Source organism: Corapipo altera, unplaced genomic scaffold (genome assembly GCF_003945725.1).
Source record: "Corapipo altera isolate COAL_440 unplaced genomic scaffold, ASM394572v1 61153, whole genome shotgun sequence".
In the NCBI taxonomy this organism is placed as follows: domain Eukaryota; kingdom Metazoa; phylum Chordata; class Aves; order Passeriformes; family Pipridae; genus Corapipo; species Corapipo altera.
The window spans coordinates 1,428,676-1,451,208 of NW_020884958.1; the positions used below are offsets into that span (position 1 = coordinate 1,428,676).

The 22,533-nt window shown below is 44.5% G+C and overlaps 2 protein-coding genes across 3 annotated transcripts; both read right to left on the reverse strand.

Moving 5' to 3' along the window:
* Nucleotides 1-2,277: 2,277 nt before the first annotated feature.
* LOC113956870 (IgGFc-binding protein-like) lies at nucleotides 2,278-16,270 on the reverse strand. The gene is made up of 13 exons (XM_027663861.1): nucleotides 16,158-16,270; nucleotides 15,107-15,173; nucleotides 12,638-13,891; nucleotides 11,575-11,891; nucleotides 10,437-10,767; nucleotides 9,479-9,984; nucleotides 7,986-8,547; nucleotides 7,148-7,740; nucleotides 6,014-6,587; nucleotides 4,414-4,613; nucleotides 3,612-3,992; nucleotides 3,063-3,349; nucleotides 2,278-2,586 (listed from the first exon to the last, which is right to left on the reverse strand). The coding sequence occupies exons 2-13, from the start codon at nucleotides 15,165-15,167 to the stop codon at nucleotides 2,529-2,531; spliced, it is 5,124 nt and encodes a 1,707-aa protein (XP_027519662.1). The 5' UTR covers nucleotides 15,168-15,173; nucleotides 16,158-16,270; the 3' UTR covers nucleotides 2,278-2,528.
* A 1,548-nt stretch (nucleotides 16,271-17,818) lies between these two features.
* On the reverse strand, nucleotides 17,819-22,375 carry LOC113956875 (alpha-tectorin-like). Of its 2 annotated transcripts, none has more exons than XM_027663869.1 (8): nucleotides 21,665-22,375; nucleotides 20,871-20,915; nucleotides 20,740-20,775; nucleotides 20,315-20,445; nucleotides 19,397-19,678; nucleotides 19,097-19,234; nucleotides 18,406-18,564; nucleotides 17,819-17,937 (listed from the first exon to the last, which is right to left on the reverse strand). In XM_027663869.1, the coding sequence occupies exons 2-8, from the start codon at nucleotides 20,905-20,907 to the stop codon at nucleotides 17,833-17,835; spliced, it is 888 nt and encodes a 295-aa protein (XP_027519670.1). In that variant the 5' UTR covers nucleotides 20,908-20,915; nucleotides 21,665-22,375; the 3' UTR covers nucleotides 17,819-17,832. The 2 variants fall into 2 exon arrangements, with proteins under 2 accessions (XP_027519670.1, XP_027519671.1); XM_027663870.1 differs by having other exon boundaries at nucleotides 17,827-17,937; nucleotides 18,380-18,564; nucleotides 21,665-22,368.
* Between the last annotated feature and the right edge of the window lie 158 nt (nucleotides 22,376-22,533).

Here is a 22,533-nt window from a genome sequence, read left to right on the forward strand (position 1 = left end):
TGTGTTCTGTTACTGTTTTTGCCAACATACATTTATCTTTTAATAAAGAGTTGTTATTTCTTATGTTTTTTTCCACACTTCCTCAATTAAAACCCCTTAATTTTGAATTTACAATTACTGAGAGAGAGAAGTTTGGTCTACCTCACAACTCATCCTCTTTAGCAAACATTTCAGTCCCTTCAGACTGAGACACCCCCCAATCCTCCCCCCTCCGCGAAACCCCTCCCCAGCCCTGTGAACCCATCCTTGAAAACGATTCTCACACCAGCTTTTCCACTTTTGCCCCAAAAAATGGATCCACCACCCACAAAATTCAAGATTTTGAGGTAAAAAAAAAAAAAAGGCAAAAAATGGTTAAAAATCAGCTTCTTGCGGCACTTTTTTTTTCCGGAGAATTCCAAGTTCTCTTGGCAAGACCCAAATTGTTGCAGAAATACCTGGGAATGTCGCCAGGTCCTCCTGGATTTCTGGGAATTTTGGATCACACTGCCAAGGTTTTAGTATTTGTCATTATTTTTGAGGTGAGAATGAGGAAACCTGAGAACTTCCAAGGCGGGGTGGGAGACGTCTGATATCCCGCTCCCATGGAGGTAAATGAGAGGGAATTGGGGGTCCCCACCCCACAGTCTGAGTGGCCAAGAATCCAGGTGGGAATAGAGCAGGAATGGGGAAAAATGGGGTAAGAGGAAGAGGGGTGATTCAGCACTGAGAGGGCAGATGGGGGCGCAGGGGTTGGTGTGGGGTGTGGTGCCCCACACTTTAGTGTCATAGTGCCCCAAACTTTGGGGTCAAAATACCCCACATTCTGGGGTCAAAACATCCCACAGTTGGGGGTCACAACGCACCACACTTGGGGGTTGCAGTGCCCCACATTTGTAGGTCACATTGCCCCATATGTGAAGGGCATGGTGCCCCACAATTGTGGGTTGCATTGCCCTACACTTGGAGGTCACAGTGCCCCACAGTTGTGGGTCAAAAGGACCAAAACTTGGAGTGTCACGATGTCCCACACTTGGAGGTCAGTGCCCAGTACTTTGGGGTAAGACCCCCCCACTCTTTGGGTTGCAGTGTCCCATATGGGGATTGCAGTGGTCCACACTTAGGGTTATATGGATTACATTGTCCCTTACATAGGAGTTACATTGTCCCACATTTTGGAGTCATGGTGCCCCCCTACTTTCGAGTCAAAATGCCCCACATTTGGGAGTCACATTGCCTCTCTCTTTGGAGATTCATTGCCCCACACTTAAGGATCACATTGCCACACATTTTGGGGTCACAATGTCCCTCACTTGGGGGTTACAGTGCCCTACATTTTGGGATCAAAATATCCCAACCTTCAGGGTCATAGTGCCTCACACTTGGGGTCACGATGCCTCGTGCTTGGGTTAATGGTGCTGCACACTTTGGGGCCACAGCACCACACACTTCGGGTCACATTGTCCCACTTTGATGTCAAGTCGCCCTGCACCTGGTGGTCATATGTGCACACTTTGAGGGTCAAATATCCCAGATTTGGTGTCACAATGACCCACATTTTGGGGTCTCAATATCGCACACTTAGGGGTCACAGTGCCCCACATTTTGGATTTGCAATGCCCCACACTTTGGCCTAAAAACACCCCGCACTTTGTGAGTCACAGTGCTCTATACCTTGGTGCCGCGGTCCGAATGGGGGATAGGACCATGGCACCGCATAGGTCTGGGACACGAGGAAGGATGCAAGTAGAATCCTTTATTAACGCATGCATGTGGTCTTTTATCAGCTCAGGAGGGGAAAGGGCCAGAACATAGGGCGGAGCATGAGACAGACAAGCCGGAGGACAAACCAGGATAGGAACACGGGCAAAAGGGGGAGGAGTGGAGGAAGCAGGCAGCAGGCAAACTCATGGCAAGCCTGGGCATGTCCAGGCTGTGCACTGTGTAGTGTGAATACAATGAAACCACATAATAACAGTAAAGTCCATATAATAACTGTAAGGTCCATATAATAAAATCCTGTCAATTACTGTATGTTTTTCTCCACGCCTAGAACTGTTCCCATCACACCTTGGGGTCAGAATGCCCCAGACTTTGGGGTTGCAATTTGAATCACATGAGGATCACAATGCCCAACACTTGGGGTCACAGTCCTCCCCCCCTCATTGAGAATAACATTGCCCCACAATGGGGGGTCAGCAAAGTGCCTCATGCTTGGGAGTTGTACTCCCACACACTTTGGAATCGTTACCTCCCACTTTTCAAAATTAACAAATAAACCTCAAATCCACCCTCAAAAAAACCCTTTAAAAGCATTTATTGATTGTTGTCCAATGGAAGTATAATTTTTATAGGAGAAAAAGCAGGGGGATTCAGGTCTTTTTGACCTGAATTTGGTATTTTTTGAAGGTTCCAGAGGTCAGATGGGACACTGTGGCATCTGGATCCACACGGAGATGATCCTTTTGGGGAAAATCCAGGAAAATTTCATGGATTTGAGGCAAAATCCAAAATTTTCCTAAATCTGGGGCAATTAGAGCTGGATCTGCCTATGGGACAGGATAGATGGGAGCATCAACTTCCTGACGGATCTGGTGGGAGATGTGGCTGGAACAGAGAGAAAACTGCATCATTTTGGGCAGAAAAAAATCGTTGGCAAAAACGGGAATTATTATGCAAAATGGAATATTAATATATAAATAATAAGTAATTACTATGCAGAAGTGGGTCAATATTATGCAAAATGGCTTGATTTGGGGAAAAATGACTCATTCTTGGGCAAAAATGGCTCATTTGGGGGCAGAAATGGTAATTATTGTGCAACATGGCTCATTGTCAGGAAAAATATCTCATTATTGGGGAAAAAGAGGCCCATTATTATGAAAAATGGCTCATTTTTGGGCAAAAAGTTTGCTTACCAGGCTCGTTCCTGCAGGATCCCTCCTCAGTCGCTGCGGATGAAACCAGAGAAACTGGAAAATTTCTTCCAGAATCTGCCCATCCCCTCCCTCATCAACATTATTCCCAAATATCTGGATGAAAAAAACATGGATCTGGGGGTAAAAAAATTAGGACTTACTCACCATCCAGCAAAATCCCGGGATTTCCACATGTCCACCACCTCGCCAACACTTTGGGCATCACGTCCATCTGGAAGCTTCAGATCATCTCTAGGATTTCCATTGAAATTGCCACAGGGGGCACACAGACGGGCAGCCAGGTTCGAAGCCACGGTGATGGTTGCCTCTCCATCACGAGTGACCGTGACAGACATCCCTGAACGATGGGTGACTGTGACATTCCCAGGGGATGAGGTCACAGAGACGGAGTTGGAGATAGTGGCGGGGGGGTGGGTGAAGAGGCCATTGACCTGGAAAATTCCAGACAATCCCAAAAAACATGGTAAACCCCTAGTTTTTCTTGGGCAAAAGGGCTTTAAATTGGGCAAAATCACTCCATATTATCCATAATCACCCTTTTTGTTTGCGAAAATGGTTAATTATTGAGCATAACCACATTATTTTGGGTGAAGTAGTTCAGTAAGAGGCAAAATCTAATAAGATTTTTGCCCAGATCTCTCTAGAATGACCCAAACCACCCCGACATGCTTGCCCCTTGCCTCGCCCACTCACCCACACCTCCATGTTGCCATTGATGCTGACAACGCCCTCGCGGACAAAGACGATGGCAGCCGTGGCCGCTGGGACATTCATGTTCTGACAGTCGCTGACCTCCACCACTACCTTGAACCAGTCAGGTGCCTCCTCATCGCAGAGGGCCGACACCTTGTAAGTGCCACTGGCCAACAGAAGCCCAGGGACGCCATCAAAGGTGGTCAGGGTGGCTCCAGGTGTGAGCTGGCAGTGACCTTCACTCTTGGCGCACACTTGTGACCCGTCATGGGTGACACACACCTGATCCAGGTGACATTGCATATCCCGGCACACCAGTCCCCGTGATGGGTGACAATGGCATTCCTTGGAGCAGTTGTTGAAGGTGACAGTCTCTCCTGCCTGAAACAGGAAATCTTGGAGGTTATGACCTATCTCCCACATTTTGGAGAGTAATTCCCAAAGTCCAAGGGGGGTAAATGTCAGAGAGTGAGAAATGCAGGTGGATTTGGTGGAGTTTGGGAAACTCAACCAGTTAATGGTAATGTTTTCCCTGTTGGTTATAATTTTTTCCTGTTGTCTTTTTTTCCCCACTAGCTGTCCATTTTCTCCATTAATTTTCTTTTTTTCTTTTCCTGGCTAATCCCCTATAATTTCTCCTTTTTTTTCACCATCAGTTACTCTTTTTTCCCCAAAATCCTCTGGATCCTCTCAGATGGGTCAGCCCAACCCCCAGATGGGTCAGCCCAACCCCCAGTCTGGCTCCCAGCAAACAAACCCCACCAATCCTCAGTCTCAATGGTCACTTGCCCCATTCACTGACCTTGAGGTAACGTCCCATGTGGAAGCAGCCACAGTGCTCAGGTGACACACAGGTGTCTCCATCGAAGACAAACCCCTCGTCGCACTGACACCCCTCAAAGCACCCCCAGGTGCAGGGGGCGGGGCCCACAAGGGCAGCACAGGTGACATCGCAGGTGCGGGTGCAGAGCTCGTAGTGGCTGTTGGGGGGGCAGGACAGGGCTGGGGAAAAGGGGGAAAAGCAACACTGTTGGCACGATTCCAAAATTGTGGTTGTTTTATTTGTCAAAATTTGTGGGTATTCAGAAAAATATCAGTTTTGTGGTTTTTGGGTTTTGTTGAGTTGTTTTTTTTTCCAGAATTAGAGGGGTCTTTCCCCAAAATTCGACCATTTCCATCAAAACTTTTTCTTTCCAGAATTGGATTTCTTTTTAAACTTGAGGGTATCATTCAAATGTGGCATTTTTACCCCATATTGGAGGGTTTTCAGTAAAATTGGATGTATTTACCAAAATTGGAGGGTTTTCTTCAAAATTTCCGTTTGGTTTTGTTTTTTCAAATTGGAGGGTTTTTTTACAAATCCAAATGTTTTTTACCAAAAATAAAAAACTTTCTGCAATATTTTTCGAAAAATTGAAGTTCATTTTTTCAAAATTGGAGGAAAAAAATTTAAGACTAGAGGGAATTTTTCAAAATTTGAGAGGCTGAGGGAGCTGGCATTGTTTAGCCTGAAGAAGAGGAGGCTCAGGGGAGACGTCATCACTCTCTACAACTACCTGAAAGGAGATTGTAGACAGGTGGAGGTTGGTGTCTTCTCCCAGGCAACCAAGAGGGCTGTACCAGGGGAGATTTAGGTTGAATATTAGGAAACAAATTTTTACAGCAAGAGTAATCAGACATTGGAATGGGCTGCCCAGGGAAGTGGTGGATTCACCATCCCTGGAGGTTTTTAGGATGAGACTGGATGTGGCACTGAGTGCCATGGTCTAGAAACCACGGCAGTGTTGGATCAAGGGTTGGACTTGATGATCTCAGAGGTCTTTTCCAACCCAGTTGATTCTATGATTCTATGATTTTTCAAGATATGTTTCAAATTATTTTTCAAAATGGGATTTGTTTTGGAATTTGAGCCTTTTTTTTATGACTGGAAAGTTTTTAACAGAATGGTGGGTGATTTTTCAAAATGAAAGGAATTTTTGGATAATGGGAGGATTTTTTTTTTCCAAAATGGAAGGTAATCTTTCTAAAATTTAAATTAGTTCTTTCAAAAATGGAGGACTCATTTTGAAATTTGATTTCTTCAAATTTTTAGGATTTTTTCAGAATAGGAGGGGTTTTTTTCAAACTTTGAAGGAATGTTTGCACAATTGGAGCCTTTGTTGTTTTTTTTTAATTGAGGGGAATTTTCCCAAAATTTGAGGGAATATTTTCCAAAATGAACAAGGGAAATTTTCCAAAATTGGAGAAATTTTTTTCAAAAAAAAATTTTTTTTTTTCAAAATTGTAGGGAATTTTTCCAGAATTTGAGGAGTTTTTTTCCAAAATTTTACATTTTTTTTACAGGAGAAAATGTGGCTTTTGAGGAAAATAGGACTGAATTGGCGAAATCCCGCCTGACTTACGGCAGAACTCCTTCGTCCTCCATGGTTTAACCACAGCACCAGCAGCCTGACAGGCAGCGACATATGCCTGCAGCGCATGACACAAGGCACCACGGTCCCCTCCAGCAGCACAGAGATCGTGGACACAGTGAGTGAAATACTCCATAGGGCTGACGCGTGGGTGACATGCCTGGAATGGTCCCTCTGCATCACGGATGATTCCACAGGATCCATTCCTGCTGTAGGATGCTCTATTGGTGGCATCACACTCGCCGCACATGCCATCCTCACAGCCATCACTGCACGCTCCATCCTGCTCTGGAATCTTCCAGGAGGTGATGAATTCCTGAGTGTTTCCCGCGAGTGCCCCTGTGGGCAGCTGGAAGTCATCACTGGGGTCCCCGTCATAGTCACCGCCCAACCCACAGAGCCGACCACGATAGATGTCGGGGACAGTAATGAGCAGGAAGGTAGCAACATTGTAGAGGACACGGACTCCCGCAGTGGTATGGAGCACAATGTTATTCCCTTCTTGGCCAATGCGGAGTTTGTTGTCCTCCATCACTAGTGGGAGGGTGTAGCGCTCTGAGTCCACCTGGGTTGGGGACAGGGTGACACATTTGTGAAATGCGGTATAAGGTCACCATACCCCACTCCTCGGTGATGCTGTACCCATGGAGGGAGACCCCCATGCTCCTAACCATTCCCATGTCACCATGGGAGTCACTGGTTCCCACTCCACAGTGACAGTGTATCCAAGGATGAACACCATCACTCCATTGTCACCACGTCACTGTGGGGGTCTCCAGACCCTGCTGCACAGTAACAGTTCTCTGTCCACATGGACAACTGCTCTTTATTGCCACCTTCTTTATTGCCACCAAGTCATTGTGGGGGTCTCCAGATCCCGCTCCACAATATTGATGTACCCAGGGTTGATACCACCACCCTCTTCATAAATATGTCTCTGTGAGGGTCTTCAGACCCTGCTCCACAGTGATGGTGTACTCAAGGATGAACATCTCCACCCTCCTTATCACCACTGCATCACCATGGGTGTCGCTGGATCCCCCTCCACAGGGACAATGTACCCATGGATGGACACTATTACCCTCTTCGTTGTCACTGTGTCACCATGGGGCTCTACAAACTTACCTTCACCTCCCACCTCCGTCCCCGCTCCATAGTGACGGTGTACCCATGGATGGACACCATCACCCTCTTCATCATCACTAGGTCACCATGACTGCCTGCCTCATGCTCCACCAACACTGTGAAGTTGACCAACCGTGGTGCCGGCTTGCACAGGCGTGCCAGGATGTAGGTGCAGGATCCTGGGATATTGAAGGTTCGTCCATCGAAGGTGACATAGTGGGGGTCTCCCGATACAACCAACCGGCCGTAACCAGTGGGGTGGCACCCCAACACCCCATCTTCCACCCGACACTCTTCATGAGCACCACAATATGCTTCCTGGCAGGTCACTGCACCATCGGCTCCACAGCGGCAGCGTTCTCGGCACGAGGGGTAAAACTCTATGTCCTTCTGGTAGTAGCGACCATGGTACTCACAGCCACACTCAGAGCGGGGGACACAGTCAGAGCCACTGAGGACATAACCATGGTCACAGAAACAGCCTTCAGAGCAAGGTGAGTCGGGACAGGCAGCAGGGACGGAGGGGGTGAGGCAGGTGGGCTGGCAGGGGCTCCCACAAAGCTCATAGTGGGAGTGGGGAGGGCAGGAAAGATCTGGGGATAAAAAGAAGTACATAACCAGTGAGGAGAATATCAAGAGGGAAGAGGAGTCCCTCTAAGAAGAAAGGAAAGAAGGGAGGAAGGAGAAAGGGAGGAAAGTAGGGAGGAAGGAAGGAAGGAAGGAGGGAAGGAAGGAAGGATGGAGAGAAGGAAGGAAGGAAAGAAAGAAGGAAGGAAGGAAAGAAAAAAGGAAGGAAGGAAGGAAGGATCCTGTTTGCCCCCACCCCACCCACACTCACCGCAGAACTCTACTGTCCTCCACGTCTCCACATCCACCCCGTGACTCTGGCACGCGGTGACATAGGCGGCAACACCCTGACACACAGTGTCGCGGTGTCCCCTGTAGTGACAGGCATCGAAGGCACAGTCTTGCAGGAATGGCTTCGGGTCAATGACACCATGACACTTCCGGAAGGGCCCCCCTGCTTGGACAATCACCCCACAGTACCTGTCACCATGGTACGGCTGCACCCGTGATGTGTCACACACTGGGCACTGGTCGCCACAACCAGCTGAGCACCCAGGGACATCCCCCACCTTCCAGCTCTCACCCAACCGGGTCTCGTCGGGGGCGTGGTGGCCACCTGGGGTGACAAAGTCATCCTCGGGGTCACCGTTGGCGTTGCCGCAGAGGCCACAGACTGCGCCAGAGTAGGCTCTGGGGAGGATGGCACGAGCATAGCTGTACCAGTCAAATGTGACAGTGAGGCCGAAGTCAGTGACGACAAAGCCATGGACACCGCGGTGAAACACGGAAAAGTGGGGGTGGGTGAAGGGTAGGGACACGAAGGTGCCGTCCACCTGGAGGAAGGGGGAGGGAGACAAGGGGTGAAAGCCAAAAGGAACTGTTTTGAAATCATAGGTTTCTGATTTTATTTTATTATTGTATTTCTTATTTTAATTTTTTTTTATTTCTATATTTTTGTTTTATTTTGATTTGTAATTTTATTTGAAGGTTTATTTGTTTTAATTTTTTAAATATATTTTTCTTTTGTTGATTATTTTTATTATTAAGTTTTTATTTTGTTTAATTTTTATATTTGTGTTTATTTTTATTTTCATTTTCATTTATTTTTATATCTTAATTTTATTTTAAATAATTTATTTTTCTTTTTATTTATTTTAATTGTATTTTATCTTTTTGAGTTGTTCTTATAATTCATTTTCAATTTTCGTTCAATTTACTTTTTTATTTTCTGTTTATATCTATTTATCTATTTTTATTTTTGTCTCATTTAATTGTACAGTTTATTTTCTATTTTATTTTCTCTTCTTTTTATTTTTTACTTCTATTTTTTTATTTAATTGTTATTTTTAATTTTTATTTTATTATTTGATTGCAGTATTTTTCCTATTTATTTTTTAGACAAACTTCTAAACATATCAAAAATGTGAGGTTTAACCTCAAACTCCCTTCTCAGGGCTTCAACCTAGAGCTGCTGGGCAGAAATTAAATTTGAATTTTGGGGGATACAAAGGAGGAATTTTAGGAGGGGGAAATGGGGACTTACAGGATAAAAAAAAAAGAATTTGGAGGAAAAATTGGAAAGTTTTGGGGGGAAATGAGGAATTTGCAGTAAAAAAGGGTACTTTGGGGGGGGAAATTAGGAATTTGCAGAAAAAAAAGGGCTTTTTGGAGGGAAAAAGGTAATTAGAAGGGGAAAAAGGGGAATTAGGGGGAAAAAAAGAGAGGGAATTCAGGGGTGAAAATGATTTTTTAGTGTCCGCCCACCTTGACCTTGCGTGGGTGCTCCTGGCTCATGCTGATGATGCTTCCATAGACCTCCAGGGTGACAGTCTTGGTGAAGCTTACGGCACGGCTGCCGCGGTGGTTGTTCTCCACAGTGACATTGAAGGGGACCAGCATGGGTTTGGGGATGCAGAGGGCAGCAAACTGGTAGATGCAGGAGCCTTGGAAGTCAAACCTCTTCCCATCAAAAGTTGTGTAGTGTGGGTCACCTGTCCCGATGCAGGTGTAGTGCTGGTTGGGTTCACACTTGGAAACGCCGTTAACTGTGACACATTTCTCCTGAGATTTACACTTTCCTGGATTACATTTCACCATCCCTGTGCCCTCACACCGACACCGCTTATGGCAGCTACTGTCTTCCCAAAATTCCTCATGGAGCTTGTAGAAGCGATTGTTGTGGAAACAAGAAGAGGTGGTGCTGGAGGTGCTGGAGCTGCTGGAGGTGCTGGAGGTGTTGGAAGTGCTGGAGCTGCTGGTTGTGTTGATACCTGTAAGGGATTTAGAGTCTGTGAGACACGCAAGACGAGTGGACCTCAGGAAATCGCCAGTGTAATTCCATGTGTTATTGACATCCAGAGTCAGATCAGTGGGACTTTGGGGGGTTTTAGGGTGAAAAGACCAATGCAAACTTTCCCCATAATGGAGGTGTTGGTCACATTGACACTTAAAAGGAATTGGTGTTCATGGGACATCCCAGAGGGACACTCTCAGGAAAATCCCACCATAATTCCATCGATTTTGGGCACCTGGCCCAGATCAGGTGGGTTTTGGGGTATTTTAGGATGAAAAGACCATCACAACCCTTCCATGTGCTGAAGATGTTGATTACGTCGACACCTAGAAACACCACCATTGCTCTAGGCAGATCCCTGAAACTGAATTCCCACATACATCCTCTTCTCCCTTTCCCAAGATCCTTGGAAGCCCCACATGAACTCACCACATCCCTCTGTGTCCCATGGAGTCTCCTGGTCTCCACAGTCTTTCTGGCATGAAGGGTCTCTCCAACTTTCTGCCCAACCTTCATCACCTTCACCAGGAATACCGTTGGGAACCATGGCCTCATCCTCTGTATCCTCATTGAAGTTGCCACACAGGCCACAGGTGGCCCCAAAATAGCTGCTGGGCACTGCCACCATGATGACCTGGTCCTCATCATAGGTCACCTGCAGCCCAAAATCTGTCTGGAGAATGGTCCGACCCTCATTTTGGAAAATCCGGATTTTTCCAGCTTCCAGGGTGACTGGAAGGTCAGTCGATTTGTTGTTGACCTGGTAGAGTGGAAAGAGGGGGAGGAGGAGGAGAAGGGTTAAAACTCAGTGGATGGTTCACAAAACAGAAGGAGAAGTGACTTTCAGAATAATCAATTTTCATTAAAATCAGAATTTTTGCCCCAATTCCACAAAATCCAAACCAAGAAAAGCTTTTCTACACTTCCTGAGCTTAAGATCTTGTTTGTGTTGAGGCCATGTTTGGAAGTAATGACATCCCACCCAGAAAAATTGAGAGTTGTGTCACCTAGACTTCATTTTTGACAGATTTCTTTCTATTTCATGAATCTTATGGAGAAATCTGACCTTAATATTGGTTCATATCCTTAAAAATTTCCTTTTTTTCTGGGATTTAACCCCAACATGAAGATAGGTTGGTTGGAGAAACCTGGAGCCAGGGATGAAACACCTCTTCCTTGTTTGTGATTTGATTGGGAATGGAAAAATTCCCAAAATTCTGTGGGCTTGGTGGTTTCAAACTTTAAAATTGCCTTTTTTTTCCCCAGAATTTAACCAGAAGTGGATTTAACCTGGAGTGGGTTGGAGGCACCTCAAGCTGGGGATAAAAGACCTTCTCCTTGGTCTTTTGGGTTGTTTGGGATGGAAAACCAAAAATCAAAATTCCATGTGTTTGATAGTTGTACTTATTTTTTTAAGGCCCACATCAACACTGCAGTGATTTATACGCTTCCATTTTTTTGTGTGTTTTTCCTAATTTTTTAAGGTCAAACTCACCTGGAAAGTTTTATCCACTGAGAATAAATGGTTTTATCAGGAATGATGGATCCAACACCTTGGGAAACTCACCTGGATGGTCCTGCCCCCCCCAGCATGGATGGAGACATTGTAGGCATAGACATAGATGTTGGCCAACGGTGCCTCAGAGCGATCCTGGCTCCACCCTTCTTCCACGGAGAAGGGCTCCAGGGTGGGGTCGTCCCCGCAGTACCTGGTCAAGGTGTACCTGCAGCCTCCATGGATGGACACAGGGGCCCCGTCAAAGGTGTGGTACTGCAGGGATGGGGAGCCAGTGCAGGTGCCCAGATAATCGTGACGGCAGATGGGTGCGCCCTTGTCCAGGTGACAGGTCTCCTTGGGGCGGCACTGCACCTTTCGGCAGGGGTCTGGAGATTTATTAATGATGAGTGATTAATTGGTATTAATTAATTCTATTACTGATATGCTTAATGATCCATTTCAGAGATTTCACAGAATATTTGGAGTTCAAAGGGAACCCAAGGATCATCAAGTCCAAGGCTTAAGTGAATGGTCCTTTATTTATATATAATGCTTTATTTATTGATTGCAGTTATTTATATTTATGTTTTATTTTTTCTAAATTATTTATATATCTCTATATATTCTTTATACATTCATTTATATATTAATTATCTACTCACATTTACTTACATATTTCTATTATAGTATAGCATTATTAAAAATATCATACTTTTATATAATTCTAGTGAATTTAAAAATATACATGTATCACTGGAATGTATTTTTATTATATATACTTAATATATTGTATATTAAAATTATTAAATTTAATATTTATTATATTTATCTCTAATATTATATATTCTTTCTATATTATTTATTTACATTTAGAGACAATAATTTTTATGTATTATTTATATATTTATGTCTCTGTTGATCCTTATTTATTTAAATATATTACAAGTAGTTCTTTTACCATTATTCTTATAAAGTAATATATTAATTTGTATGTAATGAATGCTGTCATTTATATAATTGCATAATTATATATGTTTATAATTAGATTTAATTAACCATAATTGCTATAGCTGTTATTTATATCCATATAATTATAGATTATTTATTGATATCAAAGTCCCCCTCCACTCACCACTGTCACAGGCTCCCTCTGCTCCATAGCGTTTCCCCTCCCCTGTCCCGACGCTCCATGCCCCAAATGCCGCTGTCTCATGCTCCACCCGATGGATTCCAAATCCGCTTCCCAAATTTATCCCAATCCACGAATATTCTGTCCCAGGGACTGGTTCCCATGCTGTGCTCCCTAATGGCCTCTGATTCAGCAGTATTCTGGAAGTTTCCGCTGTCTTGGCTACCAGCAGGACACGGTTGTCATATCCCTCCAGCGTGACAATGCCATAGGAGTTGCAGTAACTAGTGACATCGGGAACGGTGACAAAAAATGGCATAAAGGTGACCTCACCACTATTTCTGCCATTCCCCAAAAGAAAAACCTGGATCCCGGCATCGGAAGTGAGGAACAAGCCCTTTCCTGACTGGGCACCATAGAGCACTGCGTGGTTGGGTTGTAATTCTCGTGTGGTCTCGGTGACCTCACCGTGACCCTTGACCCACGTTGGTTGTGCAGCAGAGATGTAGACTACATTGGATTGTCCCCGGAAGGGCACCGGTGGCACGATGAAGGTTGTCCCCCACTGGGTGATGGGGCGGAGCTGTTCCACCACATGATCACAACGGCTCAACCTGCCCACACACGTGTGGCCGCTGAAGATAGCAACGGGTCTCTGAGCTACAACCCGTGTTCCAGAAAGATCTGCTGCGCTCTGGATCTGTGCCGCTTGAAATGGCTCCAGCAGGATGGTGATGGTGGAACCACGTGGGTGCAGCTTGCCACGGAAGGTGACGTCGGCACTGAGGTGAACATTGACTGTGGTGGGTTGATCCCAAGCGGCCACTACGAATTGGGAATAGCGGGCGGGGCCAGGGCTGGGGGTGACCACGTGGTATTCCGTCCCCCATCTGTGGACTGGGATAATGACAGCAGAGTCAGCCGCAGAGGGTTTGTCGTTTATCATCACTGTGGTGACAGCGGCAGTGGTCTTCACCACCACAGCATTTTCAAAAAGTTGGCTTCCCACCATCTCAGCTTGGGGTGGGATCTTCACCAGGATTGGTTGGTTAGCAGCTGCCTGTACTGTCATCCGTAATCCAGGTCTTTTCATGGAAATGGTGGCGGTGGTGGATGGGGAGGGGCCAGTGAGGAGGAGGAGGCGGAAGTCGCTGCGGAGGGTGCGTTGGTCCCCATTCTGCTGGAAGGCCACCAGGAACTCCTCTCCCAGGTGAGGTGGTGACACGACAGAGGTGACATGGAAGGCATGGAGGAGAGCTGTTGGGAGGGGAGGAAGAGAAGGAATTGGATGAAGGGGAGGAAGACTAGGGGTGGTTAATTTGATAGATTATTGATTTGATGGATTATTATTTTGATGGATCATGGATTTGATGGATTATTGATTTGATGGGATTTTGGTTCAATGGATTATTAATTTGATGAACTATTGATTTGATAGGCTTGATTGATTTGATGGACTGTTGATTTGATGAACCTTTTATTGATGGAGTTTTGATTGGTTTGACGGATTGTTGATGGACTACTGATTTTATGGATCATTGATTGATGGACTATGAATTTGACAAACTATTAATTTCATAACTTGATCGATTTGGTGGATTATTGATTAATGGATTATTAGTTTGATGGGTTATTGATTTGGTTGACTTTGAATTTGATGGAGCTTTGATTTGATAGACCATTGATCTGGTGGGTCATTGATTTCATGGATTATTTATTCAGATTATTGAGCCAATGGATTTTTGGACTAGTGGATTATTAAATTGATGGATTTTTTATTGGACAGACTACTGACTGATGGGCTATTAATTTGATGGGTCATTGGCTTATTTAGTCTTTGATTTGCAGGATTATTGATTTTATGGACTGTTGATTTAATTTTATTTGATTTGATGGGATATTATTTTGGAGAAATAAAAATTTGAATCAACATTTATCTGATGACTTGATGAATTATGGATTTGATAGACTTGATTGATTTGATAGACTGTTAGATCATTGATTTTATGGACTGTTAGTCTGATGGACTACTGATTTGATGTATTACTAATTTGGTGGAATATTGATAAAATAGATTGAATATACAGTTTGCTGATTATTTATTTGACAAACTGTTAATTTGATTGATTATTAATGTAATTGACTATTAATTTGATGAAGTATTGATTTGCTAGATCATTAATTGGATGGACTTTCAATACACTGCATTTTCCAAATGAGAGAATAAACTCCATTGATCTGAACAAGTATTTAACTGATTAGATTAATCTGCTAGATCATCATTAACAGAAACAAACAATTTGGACAATTACAAATTTGACAAAACCCCAATTAATTTCTTGGGCAAACGATGGCCATTTGGAGCTAGGAAACCCTTCTTTGGGACTGGAAAACCCTGATTTTGAGGCAAATTCATTATCTGAGGAGAATCTTGCAGCTTCTGGGGCATTTCTCCACCCAGCTGGAACTTACCCCAGAACATGACAATCCAGAACCAGTGTGGTACATCTGTTTTTCCCAGGCTGCCATCCATGATGCTCTGGGTGCAAAAGGCAAGAAAACAGTCAAATTCTCAGATTTCTTGAAATCTCACTAGAATTTGCACCAAACTCACTCATATTTTGACCTAAAACTCACAAATCCCCAAAATCTGTGGTTTTCACCTTTGCACTCATCCCAAAAAGGGGTGTTCTGTTGAATGTGCCCCTAAAAATCTGATTTTGTCACTCATGTAATCCCCCAAAGCCACTATTTTTACTGCACATATTTAGACATCTACACTTTAGTGCACCTAACTCCAAAACAAGTTTTTTGGGGGACATTTCCTTATGCCCTCTCCCAGCGTTCAAGATCCCTTTGCTTCTTTTTCCCCTTTCCTCCCTTTTCATTTTGACCATTTCTAATTTTTTCCTGTTTTCCTTTTCCCCCTATTATCTTCATTCTCTTGTTTCTTTTGCTCCATTTTCCCCTTCCCCCTTTTTTCCTCAATCTCCTTTTGCACTCTAATCCCATTTTTCTGCTTCCCTCCCCTTTTTTGCTTTTCCATTTGTTTATCTTTTTTCCCTTTCCTCTCCCTTTTTCTTCTTTTCACTCATTTCCTCTGCTTTTTTTCCCTTTCCTCCACTTGTTTCCTTTCCCCCCGCTTTTTCTCTTTTCCTCCACTTTCCCTATTTCCCCCTCTTTTTCTTCACTGTTTTCCTTTTCCTCCTCCTTTTCCCTTTCCTCTCTTTTTTGTGTTACTTGCTCTTTTACGCCTTTTCCTCCCTTCTTTCCCTTGTTTCCCTTTCTGCTCTTTTTCCTTTTCTCCCTTCCCCCCCCCCCTTTTTCCCTTTCCTCCATCTTTCCTACCCTTTTTTTCCCCAAATCCCCTCACACATCTTCCAATCTCACTGTTCTAAGGACCAGAACCAGAGCTGAGGAGGGTGAGGGGAAGAGTTTCAGGAATTTCCAGGTGGATTTTCCCAATTTGGAGGTTCCCTGCCAAAAAGAAATTATCAATTTTTAGATGTAGTTTTGCCCTTACCTGCCTCTGGCCCCGTTATATTCCCAAATTAGCTTCGTATCCCCAAAGAGCTCCGTTTTATCCCCAAATCTGTGATGAAAACACAATCCCAGGGCAGCAGCTCTGGCTCCTCCCTCAATTATTTTTTAACTTTGGCAGAAGAAGAGGGAAAAAAATGACTAATCCAGGCACCCTTGGGGGACCACCCCACCCAATGCCTTGACATAATTTTTGGCCAGAAAAGGTGAACAGAGGAGAAAAACAGGAGTTTTTATTGAAACTAATGGAAACAATTGGCATTACAAATATAAAGTTGTGGTTTTTTTGGAAGATGAGGTTGAAATTTTCCCAAAACAACAAGTAGAAATCAGGGGGAGGGCAAAAATAGGGAAGGTTAGGTATTTTTTGCAGAAATGGCAGGGGATGATTGGTGAAAAAAGGGGGGGGGGGGGGGAAAAAAAAAATCATTTTGAGGAATCAAAAGGATTGATTGGCCAAGACCAATGGTATGAGGTACAAGGGGAAGTGCTGGGTCCCATCCTTGGGTCACAAAACCCCCCTGCAATGCTATGAGCTGGGGGCAGAGTGGCTGGGAAATTGCCAGGTGGAAATGGACCTGGGGGTCAACAGGGGCTGAATATGAGCCAGCAGTGCCCAGGTGGCCAAGAAGGCCCATGGCATCCTGCCTTGGATCAGGAATAGTAAGGCCAGCAAGAAACAGCGCAGTGACTGTCCCCCTGTGCTGGGCAAAAATGAGACCACACCTCAAATCCTTGGGTCAATTCTGGGCCCCTCATGGCAAGAAAGACATTGAGCAGTTGGACCATGTCCAGAAAAGGCCAAGGGACCTGGGGAAGGGTCTGGAGCACAAGTCTGGTGAGAAGCAGCCGAGGGAGCTGGGGGTGTTTGGCTTGGAGGACACTCAGGAGAGACCTTCTCATGCTCTGAACTACCTGACAGGAGGTTGTAGCCAAGTGGGGGTCAGAGTGTTCTCCCAGGTAACCAGCAATAGGACAAGAGGAAATGGTCTCAAGCTATGCTAGGGGAGAATCAGGCTGGGTATCAGGAAGAATTTCTTTGCAGTAAGGGTGGTCAGGCACTGGAAGTGGCTGTCCAGGGAGGTGGTGGAGTGACCAAGTTTGGAAGTGTTCAAGAAATGGTGGGATGTGGCACTCAGTGCTCTGGTCTAGTTGACCAGGTGGTGTTTGGTCAAAGGTTGGGCTTGATGATCTTGGAGTTCTCTTGCAATATTAATTATTCTGTGATACTGTGAATGGGAGTGAAGGGGTAAAGTTTTGTCTTGTGTGTCTTGTGTTATGTCAGAGTGTGTTGTAGGAGCAACAGTTTTGGCGTATTGTCCTAGTTTTTGTGTTGTTTGTGTTGTGTGGCATGTGGAGTGTTGGGCGTGTGTGGTTTCACGTTGGAGCATGTTGTGGGTGCAACATTTTCGGGGGGGGTGCCATATTTTGTGTTATGCACAGGTACTGCATGAACTTGATTTCATACAGTGCAAAAACTCATTAATTAACACCAAAAAAGGCACAAATGAATGAACTCCAGCACATTTCACCCAAAGCCCCTCAGATCCCCTGGAACTGTGGGAACAGTGATGGTGACATGGCTGTGATGATGTCACCATGGATGCCATGGCTGTGATAATGACATGGACACTACAATCAATGTCTTGGATGTGATTTTATTGCTCTGGTAGAGGAGGACATAACCTTGACCTTCCAATTGACTTCACTGAGGACAGTGGTGACAATGGGGATATCCCTCTGTCCCAGCCCCCTAGATTCACCTACAGGAGACATCAAGAGCCCAAGAGGAAGAATCGCTTCCCCCCCCCAAAAAAAAATACCCATTTCCTCAAAAAATTCCCAGTTTCCCCCCAAATTTCCCAATTTTCTCCCAAATTCCCAGTTTTAAAAAAATTCCCCCCAGAATTCACAATTTTGCCCCAAATTCTAAAATTATTCCGTAAAATCCCCACCTTTTCCCCAAAATTCCCAATTTTCATCCAAAATTCTCAATATTCCATGTCCAAATACCCACTTTTCACTCCAAATTCCCAATTTCCCTGAACAAATTCACCATCTTTTCCCAAAATCCCCAATTTTTCTCCCAAAATCAAAAATTATCCCCCAAAATCCCCACTTTTTCTCTCTAACTCCCAAATTATCCCCCCAAGTTCCCACTTTTCCTCGAAATTCCCGGTTTTCCTCCCCAGAATTCCAACTTACAACCAGCAGTCATTGTCCTCGTTCACCTTGGGAGGGTCCACACCCATCAACTGGAAGTTGTCCACCCGGAAGGCCCAGCGCCCTGGGACATTGACATTGGAGGTGGCAGTGATGTTGATGATGGCATCTGTTTGGGATCCGGGAATGTTGTAGAAGTTGGTGTCATCACCGCTGTTGAATCCTGCCTGGAAAATTTGGAGGGAATTTGTGGGGACTGACCCCACCCAAAGGGGTGTTGGGACCCCAAAATTATGTTAGGAGGTGAGCACTGACCGTTGGTGGCCCCCAAAAATGTTATGGACCAAATCCATGACCTTCACCATCATGATGAGCCTCTTCAGAAGATGGGTGGGACAACCTCAATCTCCCCCCAAATCACTCTGGACCAATCTCTGACATTCATCATAACTATCTCTGGACAATGGACTGGACCAATCTCTGACCTTCATCATCCTCCTCCCCAGAAGATAGGATGGGCCAACTTCTGACCTTCATCATCATCTCCAGAAGATGGGACAGGACATCCTAGACTTCCTCTTAAAAATATTTTGGGTCAATCCCTAGTCTTCATCATCACCGTCATCCATCATCATCATCATCATCATCATCATCATCATCATCCCCAGAAGATGGGATAGGCCAATCCCTAGCCTTCATCATCATGCCCAGAAGATGGAGTGGGACAACGTTTTCCTTCCTCCTCCCCTCCCCACCTACATGTGCTGCAATCCCTCCGAGCCCCGTTTCAGCATCCCCGTCACTCGCCGCTCCTGTGGTCCACTGGATGTCCCAGTAGTTTAGGATGATGAAGAATGTCTTGGAATCAGTAGTCAGGACAGCCTGGAAGGTGTTGCCCTATGGAAAAGGTCACAGAGGTCAAGGATTGGTCATGGAGGTAAGAATTGGCTGTGGAAGTAAAGGGTGGGTCATGGATATCAAAGATAGGTTGGTCACCAAGGCCACCAACTGAGTCACAAGAGCCAATGAGCGACCTCCATGCCCCAGCCACAGACTCACCTTTGTGGAGGTGGAGCCATAGTAGGCCACGTGGTCCCAGGTGGCCACAAAGGCCCAGGTGGCAGTGAAGAGGGTTTCGGGGAAGTACTGGTTGATGTCCCGGCTGATGTCCCCCAGCAGCACTGCATTGGTGGTCTGGCGGTAGAAGATATCCCCACCCAGCACGTTGTCCACATCTGCCCAGTAAGGGGCCACAAAGGAGCGCCCATCCACCAGTGGGAAGGGATCGGGGGTGTATTCTCTGACAGGTTCATCAAAGGAGATCACCCCATTGTTGTTCACCTGCAGGTGACACCGGGAGGGGGTGGGAACAGGGGTTGGGGGTGCATCACCTTGACTTGGGGTGTGGACATGGGCAATACAAGGCCCCAAGACTCACCACCCACAGGACCTCTGAACACCTACCAACCCCCTAAGGCCTCCCCCCCAAGACCCACCAGCCATAGAAATGCTCTCTCACAGGACCCCCAAATGCCCCTAGAACCCCCCAAAACCCACCAACCACAAAAGCCCCCAACACCCCCCAACCCCATCAAGACCCACCCCTCCAGGACCCTCTCAAAACCTGCCACTCATAGGACTCTACAACATTCACCAACACCCCAAGACCTACTACCCATAAGATCTCTCACCACCCATCACCCACAGGACCACCAAGGACCACCCGCCCAACACCCACGATCCACAGGACCCTCCAAACCCCTCCAAACCCTCCAGTACTCCCCAACCCCCTCAAGACCCACCTGAAGACTTTTCAATGCCCCCAAACAAACTCCTCTATGAACTCAAATGGGGTTGAATTTGGAGAAGGGAGTTTGGGGGTAGGGACACAGACAAGTGAAAAATGAAGCAGAAACAGAGGGAAAATTGGGAAAAATTGAGGAAATTCCCCAAAATCTTGAATTTTCAGTGACCTACAAAGAGGGCTTCATGGGTTTTGCCATAGAAGGTGAAGGGAATGAAGAGGGTGATCCTCTCAGATGTCCCATCATCATGTTTGGGATTCGTCTGGTCCCCCTGGTCTGGTCCATAGGGATAGAGCAGGGACCCTGTGGCAAAATCAGGATTTGGGAACTCTCCCCTCAAAAAACACCTAACTATATGGATACTGGAGTGAAACATGCCAAATTTGGGGTTTCTGTGTTCTTGGATACCTAAAAATGGTTTTGTCTGCTACCATGTGATCAAGGTGAAACTGGGGTGTTAGGGAATTACCCCATGGAGATTACATAAGGAACATATAGATTTGGGGAGAAATAATGGGAAAATGGTATAATGGGGGTTAGAGAAAGCTTGGTTTAGGTGGAAATAGTGGTTTTTAAGGCAAAACCTGTCAAATTCACCTTTTCCAGATGAGGAATTGGTGCCCACAATGGATCCTGGAGAAGAAAAGGGGGGAAGGGAGTGGGGAGAAATGAGTCAATCCATCATTCCCCAACAGGGATGAAAATTATAACTATTTTTCAGAATTTACCCAAAATCAGGAGGAGGAAAACACCAGAGGGTAACATCCTCGACCCTAAAAAAATATGAAAATTGGGGAAAATTTAAAAAACATAAACCAACAAAAAATCCCCAAACCACAGTCCCCCCAAAAAAGTCCCAGGAAGTGATGAGGGTCTGGAGGCAAAACAAAGCAAGAATGAGGGTCTGGAGGCAAAAAATCCCACTTTAAAACACTATCCAGGCTCTTTACCCAGGAATGTTTTGTGGGAGGCAGGGAGAATGTGTTATTCTAAACACTTCTTTAACTAAGTGAAGTATTTGAAAAGTTGGCATTTTAATTTTATTATCTTTAATTTATTTTCCAGTATTCATGTAATTTAATTTTGGTGGTTTCTTAATTTAATTTTTTTATTTTTAATTTAATATAATTGAACTTTAATTGAAGTTTTCAATTTAATTTTGTTTCATTTAATTTTAAATTTTTAATTCTAATTTAATTGACTATTTATTTGGCTTTTTAATTTAATTTGATTTTTATGTATTTTCTATTTATTTTGATTTTTAATAAATTTTTATTTAATTGAATCTTAAGCGTTTGCCCTTTGTGTGCACAAATTGAGGATTTTTGCCATTTCTGTGCACAAATACATGATTGTTTGCCCTTTTTTTAATGCATAAAATCAGGGTGGTTTTATCCTTTTTCATGCATTTTTAAGTAATTTAAAGAGAGAAAGCTTTCTTAATCCATGAAATATAAGGAATTTAAAGAGAGAAGATTCCAGGGAATGACTGAAATCCTCATCAGAATAAAAGTTCCCTCACCTGGATTCCGATGAATAGAAGAACCGGGGCCCGAAAATGAGCTCAAACACCCAAAAATGCTGGGGTTTACCTCATTCAGCTCCTTCTTTTATCAAAAAAGCACGGAAATAGGGAATTTGCCAACTTCCCGCCCACCCAAGCTCTCTGAGCTCTCCCAGGATTTTTTAGAAAGGGGTATTTGAGTTCACGGATTGTGGATTTTTGGCTCCTCCAGATTCTTTCTTTCTTTTTTTTTCTTATGCACAGACAAGCCTCTTTATGAATAATTTTGGGGTTCTGGAGACACCTCTGGATCCCTCATCACTTCACAGGGGTTTTTGTACTCCCAAAATTAGTAAATTTCAGGAAATTCAGGATGGGGGATTCTGGGTTTCTTCTCTGCTGAGCAACAGCCCCCCCTCTGCCAAAAAAACCAAACCACCAAAAAACAAACCCTCCACGACTTCCCTTAGTTTTGGGGTTATTTTATGGCATTTACTGCGGAGCGAAGAAAAAACTCTCAATCCCTGCCTGTTAGGACTTTCAAGAAATTCTCCCTTATTTTCTCATTTCTCCTCATTTCCTGCTTTTTTTCAGGGGAACTCCCATCCCCTGATTTAATTTTCCTAAATGAAAAAGTCCTTTTAAAGTTAATTATTTGTTTATTATTTTGAGACTAAAAAATAAATCTTTCTTATGTATTTTGGTTTTTTTTCCAGGATAGGGGGAGAGAAGAGAAAAGCTCTTATACACTGGAATTCTATATTTTGGGAAGGAAAAAAACCCTTTAAAAAAATCTGTATTTTATGGGTGTTTTTTAAGGAAAAACCTCCTTTTATTCTCTTCACTTTAAGGAAAAGTCCTTCTATATTTACCTAGAGTTTTAAAAG